At 36.4% G+C, this 15066-nt stretch overlaps 1 protein-coding gene across 3 annotated transcripts in view; it reads right to left on the bottom strand.

Moving 5' to 3' along the window:
• The window catches only part of Ppp4r3b (protein phosphatase 4 regulatory subunit 3B), a 57234-nt gene that overhangs the window by 37002 nt on the left and 5166 nt on the right, over positions 1 to 15066 (bottom strand). For all 3 annotated transcript variants that reach the window (XM_026399921.2, XM_026399920.2, XM_026399919.2), the window contains exons 3-4: positions 7136 to 7234; positions 898 to 1521 (exon numbers count right to left, since the gene is read on the bottom strand). In XM_026399921.2, coding sequence (XP_026255706.1) covers positions 898 to 1521; positions 7136 to 7234 — 723 coding nt within the window. The remainder of the gene's footprint in view (positions 1 to 897; positions 1522 to 7135; positions 7235 to 15066) is intronic.

Raw genomic sequence — 15066 nt, forward strand, 5'->3', positions numbered from 1 at the left:
TTGAAAGGGTTTCAGGGACCTCCAGAGTTCACAGACCACATTTGGAGAACCACTACACTAAGTATATAACAGCTGCTCAATAAACTTAGTGACTGTTAAGGAAATAACAATGATAATTATGTAGGAAATTGGATATACTCTAATATCACAGTGTAAAAATCTTCAAATGCATGATTACTATATAATGAGGATGTAAAGGAGTAACATGATAAACTCTTAATTACAACTGAAGAACAAAGAATAAAATCAACTTTGCAAAGTCAATAACCTAAGTATCATTTCCTAAAAACTACTATTTTTCAATGTTGGTTGCACATTTAAGTTATCTGGGACATTTTCAGTACAAATACTCATACAGACCCCAATAATAATTGTGTTTTTCAAAATGAAATAAAATATGTTAAAAAAAATAGTTGCATAAGGTGAGAGATGCTGCTTCAGTGGTAGAGTGTTTGCCTAGCATGTGCAAGGTGTGGTGGGACATGCCTTTAATCCTAGCTATTGGGAGGCTGAAGCAGGAGGATTGCAACTTCAAAGCCAGGCTAGGCAACTAACTTAGAAGATCTTTTCTCAAAATAAAAATAATAAAAAGACTGAGGATGCAGCTCAGTGTAAAGTGCCCCTGGGTTCAATCCCCAGTACTATAAAAACAGGGTTATTCATAACGTAACTCCATTTTAAAAATACAAAAAACTTAAAAACAGCTGCATCAGAGAATACTTACAAATACAATTTGTGTTAAAAAAAACTTTTCTCCTTCACAAAACAAGATAAAGTCAAATTTTCTATGCTTGATAGAACATTTAAAGTAAACAAAGTAGTATTTTTGAATACCAGCTTGACATATGAAGGAACTTCATATCTCAAAACAAAATCGTGAAGAATTACTTTACTTACCTGCAACATGCTGACTATCTCAACTTTGTTGAAGAAAATAAAAGATGTGAGAGTAGAAAGAAAATTCTCTTCAAAAACCGATGGTGTAGGCAAAATGATGTCCTGAATATACTGTACCCTGTAAGTCTGATGTATTTTTTGCCTTAGTTCAGAGTCTGTAATTGGTATAACTTCTTTAAACTTTGCAGTTTTGGTCAAGAATTCTCTATGTCTTTTTGGCTGAGCCAAAGCAGGATCATATTCAAGGCATCCCACAACATCCATGATACACTCATCAGAAAACATCACCTCAAAAAGAGTTGCCTTATTTAGGAATAAGATTCCTCTAATAATTTCATACAAATGATGTAAGCCTTCAGTGTTTTCTAGGTTCTCACAAGCTTGAAATAGCTGCAGTAGTTTTTTAATATAGCCTTCATTTTCCAAGGCCAGAGCCAGCTTTTCCCTACGGATAGGGGAGGAGAGAACTGAGGTAACCAAGTCAGCAATCTCTTCAAGTTTGTTGAGTTCACACGTGGGCAGGTCAATTAGATGACTGGTTTCAGGCATTTCTTCAAATCGTTCTTCTTCTGATTCATCAATGAGGTCCTGTGTGACTTCTACTGATGGGTCCTTACCTTGAACCTAAAATACAGAAGTAGAGCTGGTTATTTTAAAATTTAAAAAATTCCAACATTTTGGAAATCAACATACTGACCAGTGAATTTAAGTAGTTTAGAGTTACCTGAGTCTCAAGTAACTGACCACATATAGTTTCACCTATTAATTTTCCACCCTATATTTTCAGGATAGCCTGAATATTTCAGCTGATATTATATAACTATATAGTCATTTAATCTTCACTATATCCAATAATTTTCCATTTTAAAGAAGGCAAACTCTTCTATTTCACCTCCCCCCACCCAGCCACTAAGTATGATATTTAGCAACCCACACTGGCTGGGATGAGGATATTACTAAGTTTAAACCAAACTAAAACCTCATTCCTTATAATGAGTGAAAAAATAAGATTTCTCCAAAATGCCTTTGAAAAATATTTTGCTTTTGCTACAAACCAAAAGAAATAAAGTCTATTTTTAAAAAACGATATTCAGCCAGGCGCAGTTTAACACACCTATAATCCCAGCAACTCAGGAGGCTGAGGAAGGAGGATCAGAAATTCAAGGTCAGCTTCAGCCACTTAGTGAGACCCTGTCTCAAAGTAAAATCTAGTAAGTGCTGGGGATGTAACTCAGTGGTAAAACATCCCTGGGTTCAATTGCCAGCATCATCAAAAATGAATAAAATAAAAACCCAAGAGAACAATATTCATTTAACATCTGTGATAAAGCCTCCAACTTTTAATCTATATCAAAATTACAAAACAATAAATAGCGAACTATTATGATTCAGATTGTCAACTCAGGTTAAGCAAGGCTAAAACAAATTTTCTATAATAAAGTACTCCAAAAAATAACTCTTCATAAAATTTTTTCTAATTAACACAAGAACGCAACTATCGTCTTCTCCACTTCAAAACATCCTAAGTTCTACAAATTTCTGTATCCACCAAAACAACACATGAAAAAAAGATCTAAGAGTTTAGAGAAATGTAGATACACAGATGCACATAAGTTCTTTTTCTACAGAGATGAATATTTTTACTTTTGATTTTTCAACAGTGTGGCTGGGTTTGGGGAAACTGACACATAAGTAGCAAGATCATAGAGCAATTCACATAAAATGCAAAGATAATTCAGAATTTCCTTCAGTTCTTGGTGTGTGTGTGTGGGGGGACTTGGGTGGAATGAAGGGGAGCAGGAAAAGAATTATAAAAGTAACAGTATTTGAGATCTTTGGAAGCCAAAGATGGGTAAAATTTAGATAGGAGATAAACTATATCGAAACTCAAAACTCAAGGGAAACTGCAGAAAGGCAGAGAGACAGAAATATATGTGACATGCAAATGCCAAATACCCAGACTGGAATTGTAAACTGATGGCAAATCATGGAATGACAAGCTGAAACACTGAGTAATTATGCAGGAAGTGTAAGTACAGAACCTTCTTAGAAAGTTAATGTGGTTGGGCTGGGGATTGGAGCTCAGTGGCAGAGTGCCTGCCAAGCATGCCCAAGGTACTGGGGTTCTATCCTATGCATGAACAAACTGGTGGGGGGGGGGGAAGAAGGGAGGCTACGTGTGTGTGGTGTAGTACCAGTCATATGGAATAAATTTTAGACTATAGACAAATTAGAGCATTATTCTAAAGTTTACATGAGCAACTGATTTTGGATAGTGGTGGTGGAACAGATAAGAGAATGGATAGATGAGGAAAAACTAGAAGAGGAATCACAAATGTCTATATAGTATAAAATGTGTTACCAGCAGGATTACAAATTCTTTAAAAGAAACTGGAATAATGAGGGAGGAATGATCACAAGACTGGTTTCACTAAGTCTACAGTGTTTGAATACTCATCTTACAACAAAATCTGTTGGCTCACTACTTGGGAAAAAAACCAGATAAGTTAACTTTACACTTCAAATAAATACAGCTTGCATGTTTAAGAATAAAATATTCAAGAAGCATTAAATTGATTATAGTGTTTATTTCTGTAATCTAGCATTAATCCTCACAAATTTCTTTCATCCTCTCCTAAGGTCAACTTTCACTGATCTGATTTGTCAACCCCACATTCATCCAAATATTTACATAGAGGCCATAGGTGTAGTCCACCAACTATTTCTGATTCTCTCCCTTTTGAGATGCATTAGTTATGTTCTTCAATACACTTATTTTTAGCTGTATAACTTAAACTGGTCAATAAAATGCAAGCAAAAAAAAAAAAAAACCCACATGTAATATCTGGGCAAAACTTTTAAAATCCCAGCAACTAGGAAGCTGAGGGAGGAACATTCAAGTTTGAGGACAGCCTGGCAGTTTAGCAAGACCTTGTCTCAAAAAAAGAAAAAAGTTGGGGGAGAAGAGTGGTGGTGTAGATAGATGGCAGAGCACCGCGGGGTTTAATCATCAGTGTGGTACAGGAAGTCAGTGCTCTGATGTCACCTTTCCTTCCCACTTTGCAATATTTTAGAAAAAAAAAATGTGTTCTCTATCAGTCTGGCCCCTGAGTGGCTGTCAGAAGCAAAGTATCTTTCCTTCTAATCCTGGCCTACACTGGTCAAATAGGGAGATGCAAACCCAATCCAGAACCAAAAAGTAAAACATAATTTATAGGAACAATAACTAAATGTATAATCAGCAACATACACAAATCTTTCAAGTAATCCATACAATAATTAACCCTATAGGACTATCAGAGTGACCAAAGCTAACATTCCTACAAATTTGGAAAACTTTGCATAAAAATCAATGACAAAGGAGAAATAGTAACTGAGGGCAAAGGAATTAATAAATGGGTAATGCAACAAAAGAAATCCAATGTTAATAACTGTGTCTCAAGAAAGGTTCAGAGCAAGATGATAGGATCTCCTAGCTCAATTACAACAGATGCCTAGAATGGTGAAATCTTATGTCTTCCAAGATCATCTCTGCTCTTAGAACCTGATATAGGTGAATGGAAGCCTGTAAACTCTGATGAATGACATCCCTGACATTTTATCATATAATATTATGATGAACTGGACTGTTAATGACTAAAGTCTAGTATATGCTAGTATCTATTAATTCTTACTTTTCAGGTTATATCTACTACCATACTATGATATGCATAACACTGGTACGGTTGATTAAACTACTTTTATGTATGTGCATAAATCTTATAACAATATTGATTATTTATTAAGTCAATTGACAAATGGGAGTTAAGCTTCCTGAGGATATGATGCCAACAGAAAATGACTAGCCTGAGGAAGAACTGGATTTTATTAACTACTGGCTAAGCTCTATGCTAAACAGTTCTGTACAAATTTATCAAAATGTATAAATTACAGTAGATCAAGAAGGGAAATGAATAATCATATTAGTAAACAAATATAAAAAGTATGTTGTGGCTTTATAAAACAGATGAGCTGTTTCTTCATATCTATCTCTACCTTATACTGGCTCTTTCAAATGACAGGCACATTCACACTCATATTGCTCTGTCATATAAATGATTATATTAGATGTAGATCCTTAGACAGTCATGATCATTTTGATGGGAAAAAACCTTGGCAAAGGGATTGACCTTTCCCAAAGAAAGGTTTGGATCTTGCTCAGCTTCCGAGAGATAATCTTTCTGTACCTGAACTATTTTTCTAAAGCTGTGACTTGGTTTACCAAGGAACATCAGGCTATTTTGGATATTCTATGCTAATGATATGGTTTATGATAGAAGGTAGTCCACTTTTTGAGGTGTTGAAGACTAAGGTTAGCCATGCTTTTGTGACTGATCCCACTGAAAACCTTGGACACAAATATTTGGGTAAGCTACCCTGGCTGGCAATACTTCATGAGTATTGCCATACCTGGTTGCCGAGAGAAATAAGCACTGTCTATGTCTATAGGAGAGAAAACTAGAAAATCAAGCCTGGATATAACTTTCCTGGATCCTGCTCCATGTATCTTTTTCCATGTGGTAATCTTAATCTGCATCATTTCACTATAATAAATTGTAGCCATAAGTATATTAGCTTTGTTCGGTTCTTACAGTCATTTCAATGAATTATATTGGACCCTGAGAGTGGTTTTAGGGATCTCCCAAACTACCTGAGTAAAAACAGTACAATATACATTTTAGCAAAAAAATTTTAGTACAAATATATTTAGTCTTTAATAGTACATAAATATTCAAAACCACAAATTAAACAGTAAATACTGAGGTGGAGAACAAGGTATAACCTATATGTTGATCACTGCAAAATATTATCCATCCTATAAATACATGTTATAGTGAATATATCAATCAGCATCCTAGTTCTTCACAAGGAGTTTGTCTTCTGCATTATTTTTTTCTTCTTTAAATGTTTACTGAGTACATGTATAGTTACCATGAGCTACCATGCTGTTAAGAGGGAGAGGAAAAGAGAATGAAATAAAACATCACCTTTGTTAGAATTTATAATTTAAGAAGGCTATTCTTATATACTTTCATTAATATATTCTGAACAATCTCAAATACTTTCTTTCATTTTGTAAATTAGTAATTTAAATAAGTGATTTTTCACTTTTAATGTTTTCTCTATAATATTTTTTATAAATTAGTTCATACCCTTCAGTATGTTTTATTATTTACATGGGTCAGCCCCTGCCCCACTGCACGGAAGAACATATGATCCAAGCTCATCTTAAATCAAGAGCAGAAAAGTAAATATTTGTTGCATGCATTGTATATGTCTACAAGTTAAGACTTAATTTCTTAAGTCTTAAGTTAAATCTCAGTTTATAGAAAACTTCTCACATGAAATATTCAATTCAATCCTCACAGAACACCTGGAAGAGCAAAAAGAAAAAAAAACAAAACAAAACAAAAAAAAAAAACCAGGACCCTTTCAGGTTTAAAGGCAAAATAGTAACAAAAACAATTCTGTTTTTTTTCTATGTATAGTTTATATGAATCACAAAATCTTATTTATTAGTTTTTAATTGTTTATCAGTGGAAACTATGTTTAATATTGTATACTAATAATGCTCTAGCAACATAAGATGCACAGTAAGATACAAGGTAGAAAAGAAACAAAGCAACCATTCCCAGTTAAAAGTTTATTGATTCAGGGCCTCATATCAAATAATTCTTATTTGGAATGGGGAGGCTCACACTACACTTTCTTGAACCATTTTATTAAATTATCTGGCACTGTTATTAGCAGAACCAAGGGAAAAAATGATTGTATTATTATCAGATCCATAAACTAATTCAAAAAACTTAAGTACTAAAAATCATTAGAGGCAGGTGCAGTGGTACACATCTGTAATCCCAGTGACCCAGGAGGCTGAGGTAGGAAAATCTCAAGTCTAAAAGCAGCCTCAGTAACTTAGTGATGCCAAAAGCAACCAAACCAAGTGAGACCATGCCTACAAAAAAAAAAAAAAAAAAAAAAAAAAAAAGTGGGAGGAGGCTGGAGATATGCTCAGTGGTTGAGCACCTCTGGGTTCAATCTCCAGCACCCACCAACTAAACAAACAAATAAATAAAATTTCAGGACTCTGGAGGGATGTAGTTCCATGATAGAGAACTTGCCTACCAAGGCCTTAAGTTTCAATTCCCAGCGTTGCAAAGAAAAAAACAAAACAAAACAAAAAAACCCCAAAACTTACCTGGCAAATTTTTTCCCAGATCTCATCACAGCCAGCTTTTTCCTGAAAACTTAGAGCCAGATCATAGTTCTCAGCTTCTGACCAAACAATTAACGTATCCTGTTGAAAAATAAAAGATTTCTACATCATGATGACAGCAAAGATATGTACAAAGTGTACATAAAGTTGCAGAGAACTGAAACAGAATAGCAATGACAAATGCCATCTGATAAGCACAATTAACCTATACTCAACTGACTTTAGTAATATACTGGCAATGAAACAGTACTTTGGTATTCAAAATAACATTGATGAATTTTCTAAAACAAAACAAAAAATACTAAAACAGGTTAGTGGGCTTTGTATGTTACCAAGATAAAACTTAAACGGATTAGTTATTCTTGGCTAAAGTTGTAATGTAGACAATTCTAACCATCTACTTTCTATTGTTTCCAGAAAGTCAGCTGCTCCATTCACTATTGGCCTACATGTTTGCTTTTCCTTTTTAGCTAGTTGTCAACTAGTTAAAATTATGCTGACAAAAGCCAACTATACTGGTGCATGCCTGTAATTCCACTGACTTGGGAGGTTGAGAAAGGAGGATCACAAATTCAAGGTCAGTATCATCAACTTAGCAAGGTCCTAAGCAACTTACTAAGACCCTGTCTCAAAATTTAAAAAATGAAAGGCTGGAGATGCAACTCAGTGGTGAAGCACTTCTGGGTTAAATCCTCAGTACCCACCCACCCCCACCAAAAAAAGTATGCCAACTAATACCTGAAAAATGTTAATGTTTAACTCTACTTTTGGCTTTTTTTTTTTTTAATTGGGAAAAGCCTTTAAGACCTTAAGCAATCTAATGGTGAAATGAAATCACTCATTCTACCTACAAATACTACCAAGAGCACCCACTGGTCTGGCAGCTTAGGTTGTAGAAAAATTAACCCAAGGTTTAGCTTAAGTGCCTTACTACAATGTCTTCTTACATCGTATTAAAAAGATTGCACCTTTAAATACAGGTTGTCAACCACTATGTTAGAAACTAAATTTGGATTTAAATTAAAACACATACAAAAATCACATTTAAATACTAAAGTCACTATGCAATACTCAAATATTTCAGGATTCATAGTAAAACTAAAAAAAAAAATTGGGGTAGTTGTAGATGGACAGAATGCCTTTATTTATTTTTTTTATGTGGGGCTGAGAATCGAACCCACATGCTACGCAAGCACTCTGCCACTGAGCTAATAAAGCCCAGTCCCTCATAGTAAAATTTAATAGAGCTACAATGCTGATTTTAAAAATAAACATGAACTGAACATGATGGTGCAAAACCTATAATGCCAGCAGGTTGGGAGGCTGAGGCAGGAGGATTGCAGGTTCAAAGCCAGCCTCAGAAACTCAATGAAGCTCTAAGCAACCTGTCTCCAAATAAAATATAAAAAAGGGTTGAGATGTGGCTCAGTGGTTAAGTATCCCTGGGTCCAATTCCTGGCACACACATGCACACACACACAAAGGCAAACAAACAAACAAATGCAAAAGTGGGCTGGGGGATATAGCTCAGTTGGTAGAGTGCTTGCCTTGCAAGTTCAATCCCCAGGACCACAAAAACAAACACACAAACAATAACAACAACCCAAAACCAACCAAACAACTCCAAAAAGCAAAAGAAACAAACCAAACCATGAACTTAGTTATACCTCCACCAAAAATATAATCTAAAAAATACCTTATATTTAATAATTGTTCATCTGACCAGTACTTTTAAATATTATGGCCTGATGTTAAGAAATCTAAAACTAGGGATGTGGATGTGGCTCGAGTGGTAAGGTGTTCGCCTGGCATGTGCGGGGCGTTGGATTCGATCCTTAGCACCATATAAAAATAAAATAAAGATGTTGTGTCCACAGAAAACTGAACAATAAATATTAAAAAATTCTCTCTCTTTAAAAGAAAAAAGAAAGAAATGTAAAACTAGCTGGACACAGTGGCACTTATTTGCAGTGTCAGTGATTTGTGAGGCTGAGGCAGGAGGACAAGTTCAAGGCCATCCTCACCAACTTTGTGAGAACCTAAGCAACTTAGTGAGACCCTGAGTCAAAAAAAAGAGGGAGGATAGCCCAGTGTCAAAATGCTGCAGGGTTCAATCACCAACACCAAAAACAAAAAACAAAATAAAATTTAAAAGGGCTGGGAATTAGGTCAATGGTAGAGCACTTGATTAGCATGGGCGAGGCCCTGGGGTTTGATTAAATACTGCAAAACAAAAGAAAAAATTAGAAATGAGCTCCAGATTAATAAAGACAAAGCCTTGAAAATGAAAATATTGGTACTTTTTGGCTCTAATCAGTACATGAAAAATATCCCTTAATTAATCCAGGCCTCAGATTAATACTTCTTATGTGCTATATAATCAGGTAAGAATAAATGGAAATCTGTGTTATCAAAGTTATCTACTCAAAAGTTTTTATCAGTTGCTCTCACCATCTATGTAAGAGTTTTTCAAACCTTTCTGAAAATCTCTAAAACCATTTTTATAAACAAAATTTTACTAAGAACATACACACACACACACACACGTGTGTGTGTGTGTGTGTGTGTGTGTGTGTATACGTATGTGTGTGTATGGCACCGTCTCCTCAGTCTCTAAGGGGGATACTTAAAATAACTAAAATACATAAAATGGAAATAAAAGGCTTAAAGATAAAATAAGCAAAATTTTTAAATGTTTCAGTTACACTGACTCCACATTAACAGATCGCATTTAAGACCCAATATGTACTTAGGGTATAATATACTCATAAAATGACAGCGGATATATATTTATATTTAAAAACAATCCTTTATGCTGGGTGCAGTGGTACATGCCTCTAATCCCAGAAATTCAGGAAGCTGAACATAGAATTACAAGTATGAGGCCAGCCTTAGCAACTTAGCAAGACCCTGTCTCAAAAAATAATAAGGTCTGGGGAAAGGTACACGAATACATTGCTGGTGGGACTGCAAATTGGTGCAACTACCTGGAAAACAGCATGGAGATTCCTCAGAAAACTTAGAATGGAACACCATTTGACCCAATTATCCCCCCCCCCCATATAACCAAAGGACTTAAAATCAGCATACTACAATGACTCTGCCACATCAACATTTATAGCAGCTCAACTCACAATAGCTAAGCTATAGAACCAACCTAGGTGCCCTCAACAGATGAATGGATAAAGAAAATGTGATACACATACACAATGGACTTTCTCTCAGCCATTAAAAAAAAGAAAGAAAAAGAAAGAAATTATGGCATTTGCTGGCAAGTGGATGGAACAAGAGACTATCATGCTAAGTGAAATAAGTAAATCCCACAAAACCAAAGTCTGAATGTTCCTTCTCTCTGATAAGTAGAGGCTGACTTACAATGGGGGAGGAGGTGTGCCGCAGTCTGGCTGGGCACAAAAATAACCGAGCCTCTACCAGGCACTTGTAGGTTCAAACAGGAACTACTTTATTGCCCCAACTCTCACCCGCACTCCATGTGTGCTTCCAGGAACACCACACACCAACCGGAACTCCCTCTATTGGACCTTCACCAACCAACAAGAACTCTCTAGGAATCCCTGCTAGAGCTCAACCAGAACTCAACAGGAACTCAAAAGTAGCAGGCGCCTGAGGCATCAGGAGCCGCCCTATTGCCGGACAGCAGGGGTCTAATATACAACTGAATACACAGCCTGTTTCAATCCAGCATCATCCAGTCACAGCAATTATACACAGCTTAACTTGTTAATGGCTCATTGGCACCACCTATTTCTGGCAAAATGCCAGGGGCCATTCAGACTGGGCTGTGGCTCTCAACAGGGGTGGGGGCACGGGAATTCACTGGATTGGACCTGCCAGAGTGGGGGGGAAGAGAGAGGGATGGGAATGGGAAAGACAGTAGAATGAATTGGACATAATGTTCCTATGCTTATATATGAATATACAATCAGTGTAACTCCACATCATGTATAACCACAAAAATGGCAAGTCATACTCCATGTATATATGTCAAAATACATTCTACTGTCATGCCTAACTAAAAAATAATAAAAAAATTTTTAAAAAGGGCTGGGAATATAGGTTAGGGGTAAAGTACACTGGGTCAGATTCCCAATACCATAAATCTAATATCCTTTAAACATTTTAGGAGTGTCAAAGCTCTTGTCACGAGTTATCAGATCACTATCATCATCTCTATTTGTCACACAGCTCACAGCTAATACTAAAAGTGTAAATATCAGTCTGGACCATTATTGTCTTCATTTGTATGTACTGTTTCAGTCTTTTTTCCATTTTGTTGGGGTTAGAATAGTTGGACTACAATAATTTGTACCTACTGAACAAAGTAGGTACAACACATTTTTCATCAAAGAGCTAGTTTTCTCTTGGAATATTATATTTTTGACATGATCACCTGCTTAATAAACATTAATAAAACTCAGTTATTTTCTTTTGATAAAATATGGGAAAAGAAGGTTTCTTCTTCTTGATGTCAGAGATTGAACCCAGAGGCGCTTAATGCTTAATCGCTGAGCTACATCCCCAGGCCTTTTTTTTTTTTTTTTTTTAAAAGAGAGAGTGAGAGGGGGACAGAGAGAGAGAGAGAGAGAGAGAGAGAGAGAGAGAGAGAGAGAGAGAGAGAATTATTTATTTATTTTTTCTTAGTTCTCGGCGGACACAACATCTTTGTTTGTATGTGGTGCTGAGGATCGAACCCTGGCCGCCCGCACGCCAGGCGAGCGTGCTACCGCTTGAGCCACATCCCCAGCCCGTCAGGCCTTTTTTAATATCTTAATTAGAGACAGGGTCTCCCTGAGTTGCTTAGGGCCTTCCAAGTTGCTGAGGCTAGCTTTGAACTTGAGATCCTCTTGCCCTAGCCTTCTGAGTTGCTGGTATTACAGACCTGTGCCACTGAGCCTGGCAGGAGATTTTTTTCTTAATTCCTTCATATTGTATATTTCATTTCGACATCACTAGTACTACAAAATGGAATTCACAGCCCTTCTTAGAGGTATCTTAGGCACTTTATATTCAGGCTCTAACCACCTTCTGAAAGAAAGTACAGTTGTGCAATAGTGTTGCACACCTGTAATCCCAGTGACTCAGAAGGCTGAGGCAGGAGGATCTTAAGTTCAAAGCAGCCTTAGCAATTTAGTGAGTTCTAAACAACGCTGTGAGACTCTGTCTCAAAATAAAAAAAGCACTGGGGATGTGGTTCAGTGGTTAAACACCTCTGGGTTCAATCATCCCTGGTACCAAAAAAAAAAAAAAAAAAAAAGGAAATCTGGATTAGGACCTGAGTACTATTCTCAGCTTCACTGTTGACTATTTCTGTGGCTTTTGGCAAATAATTTAAACTTTTTGATCTTTCCCGAGAGGAAAATCCTGCCTACATCAAGAATGTAATTATCATGAACACAATTCTTTTACTGAATTTATTATGTCTAGGCCCTGTGCTAAACCATTTTTCATGTTAACTTGTAACTACCATAAGATAGGTAGCTTTAAAAGATAAGGTTCAGGACTGGGGATGTGGCTCGGGCGGTGGCGTGCTCGTGCTCGCCTGGCATGCGTGCGGCCCGGGTTCGATCCTCAGCACCACATACCAACAAAGATGTTGTGTCCGCCGAGAACTAAAGAATAGATGTTAAGAATTCTCTCTCTCTCTCTCTCTCCTCTCTCACTCTCTCTTTAAAGAAAAAAAAAAAAAAAGATAAGGTTCAGAGAAAAAAACTGTTCTAAATCACATAGCTAAAAATTTTCCTCATTCTCTAATCTTTCCAACTATGTATCCTTCCACTTTATTGTGTACTCATTCTTTCTGCTTACAAAGGTCTAATCCATCAGCATGCCTTGTCAATTCCATCCTCAAAATATATCTCAAATCTTTCTGCCTTTAAATACCTTCACCACCACCAAATTCAGTCACATATTATTTTTTACTTGGATTATGCAATGATCTCTCAACTAGTCTCTCATTTATTGCTTCTTTCCAATTCCACAGACTTGATATTAAGATTTTCAATTATGTCACTCCCCTACTTAAATTCTTCAAAAGCTTTCAAATTTAATATAAAAAAATCCAAACTAGAGCTAGGTACAGTGGTGCACATCTGTAAACCCCAGACACTCAGAAAGCTGAGGCAGGAGGATCACAGTTTGATACCCTTCTGGGCAACTTAGTCCCTGTTTAAAAAAAAAAAATGAAACAAATGAAAAGAAAAAAAAAAAAAAAAAAAAACAAACTAGAGAGTGACCACAAGCAAAACTCAACCAAGTATTATTGGATCAATGAGTAAATGTAGATAGTTCAACAAGGCTTAGTTTTAAATTCTGTTTTTAGTTTATATTTACTCCCTCAAAGGAGGTGCCCTCTTGCAGCTAAAAATTGATGATTTTTAAATTAGAACCTCTTTTCCTAAGCTACCCTACCACTAGTCCCAGATGTCATTTATAAAATTTCCCTTTATTATTTTTTTTATTACCACTTCAAAGTTTAATGAAAAATAGCAAGACACAGGACAGTATATTGCATGCTTTTATTTAAGGGAGCATCTATGTATGATTGTGTGCATTTCTGTTTACATGTTCATACTTCAAGAAAAAGAGATATGTGTGTATATACATATACAACACACACACAAACTCAAGTGGTAATACTGGTGGCTTGCTTTTTTTTGAGACAAAGTCTCTCTAAATTGTCCAGGCTGACCTCAAACTTGTTAGCCACTGCGATTATAGGTGTGTACCCAGCATGTGGGTGGCCTTTAACAAAGAAATTATATGGATAGAGGAGATTTTCTTATATACATTTTGAAGCCTCAACAACTGAAGAGACTTAGTCAGGAGAATAACAAGTTGGTGGGCAGCCTCAGCAATTTAGCAAGGACCTACACAAATTAATAAGACCCTGTCTCAAAAAGTAAAAAAGGAGTGGGGATATAGCTTAGTGGTAAAGCACCCCAGTACCTTCCTCCCTCCAGAAAAAAATTTTTATTTTTAATTTTAACCATGTATTACATAGTCAAAATAGTTCCCCCCTCCCAAACAAACAAGCCTCAAAATGAATAATTAATGTAAGCCTGCTCAACTTCCCATTTTCTTCCAATTTTTCTGGTCCCAGAGACTCAAACACAAGATTTTTTTTTCTTAAAGAGAGAGTGAGAGAGGAGAGAGAGAGAGAGAGAGAGAGAGAGAGAGAGAGAGAGAGAGAGAGAGGAGAGAGAGAGAATTTTTAATATTTATTTTTTAGTTCTCGGCAGACACAACATCTTTTGTTGGTATGTGGTGCTGAGGATCGAACCCGGGCCGCACGCATGCCAGGCGAGCACACTACCGCTTGAGCCACATCCCCAGCCCACTTTCATGTATTTTAATTACTGCAAAAGGTCTTGCTACCAAAACCTCTTCTGCTCTGCCTACCCATTTTATTATGCACAACATTATCACACTGTTTTCCTTAAACACAGTATTATTTTCATTATCTTATGCTCTTAGAAGAAACTAGAGTGGCTAGGTATGGCACAATACATCTGTAACACCAGCTATTCAGTATGTGAAAATGAGTCAAATTCAAGGCCTATTTGGGCAACTTAGGGAGACCTTCTGTGGGGGCGGAGAGGGGAGGTTGGGGATGTAGGTCAGTTATACAACACTCTTGGGGTCAATTCCCAAATCACAGCAGCAGCAAAAACAAACCCCAGCCCAATAGTTGCCCCCTGCCCCTCAAAGCAAACTAAGCTCTCAAAAAACTTATGCCTTTTATAGCAGGTGCTCTTAATTCCTTCCATCACAGTTCCTTCAGCAATAACCACCATTAAGACTGAAATTTTTCTGATTCTAGCTTATATCAATCCATCCCATATCTAATTTTCTACTGCCCAAAGCTATAGAATATAAGTTTACTGTTTATAACA

This window comes from Urocitellus parryii, chromosome 12 (assembly GCF_045843805.1).
Source record: "Urocitellus parryii isolate mUroPar1 chromosome 12, mUroPar1.hap1, whole genome shotgun sequence".
Taxonomy (NCBI): domain Eukaryota; kingdom Metazoa; phylum Chordata; class Mammalia; order Rodentia; family Sciuridae; genus Urocitellus; species Urocitellus parryii.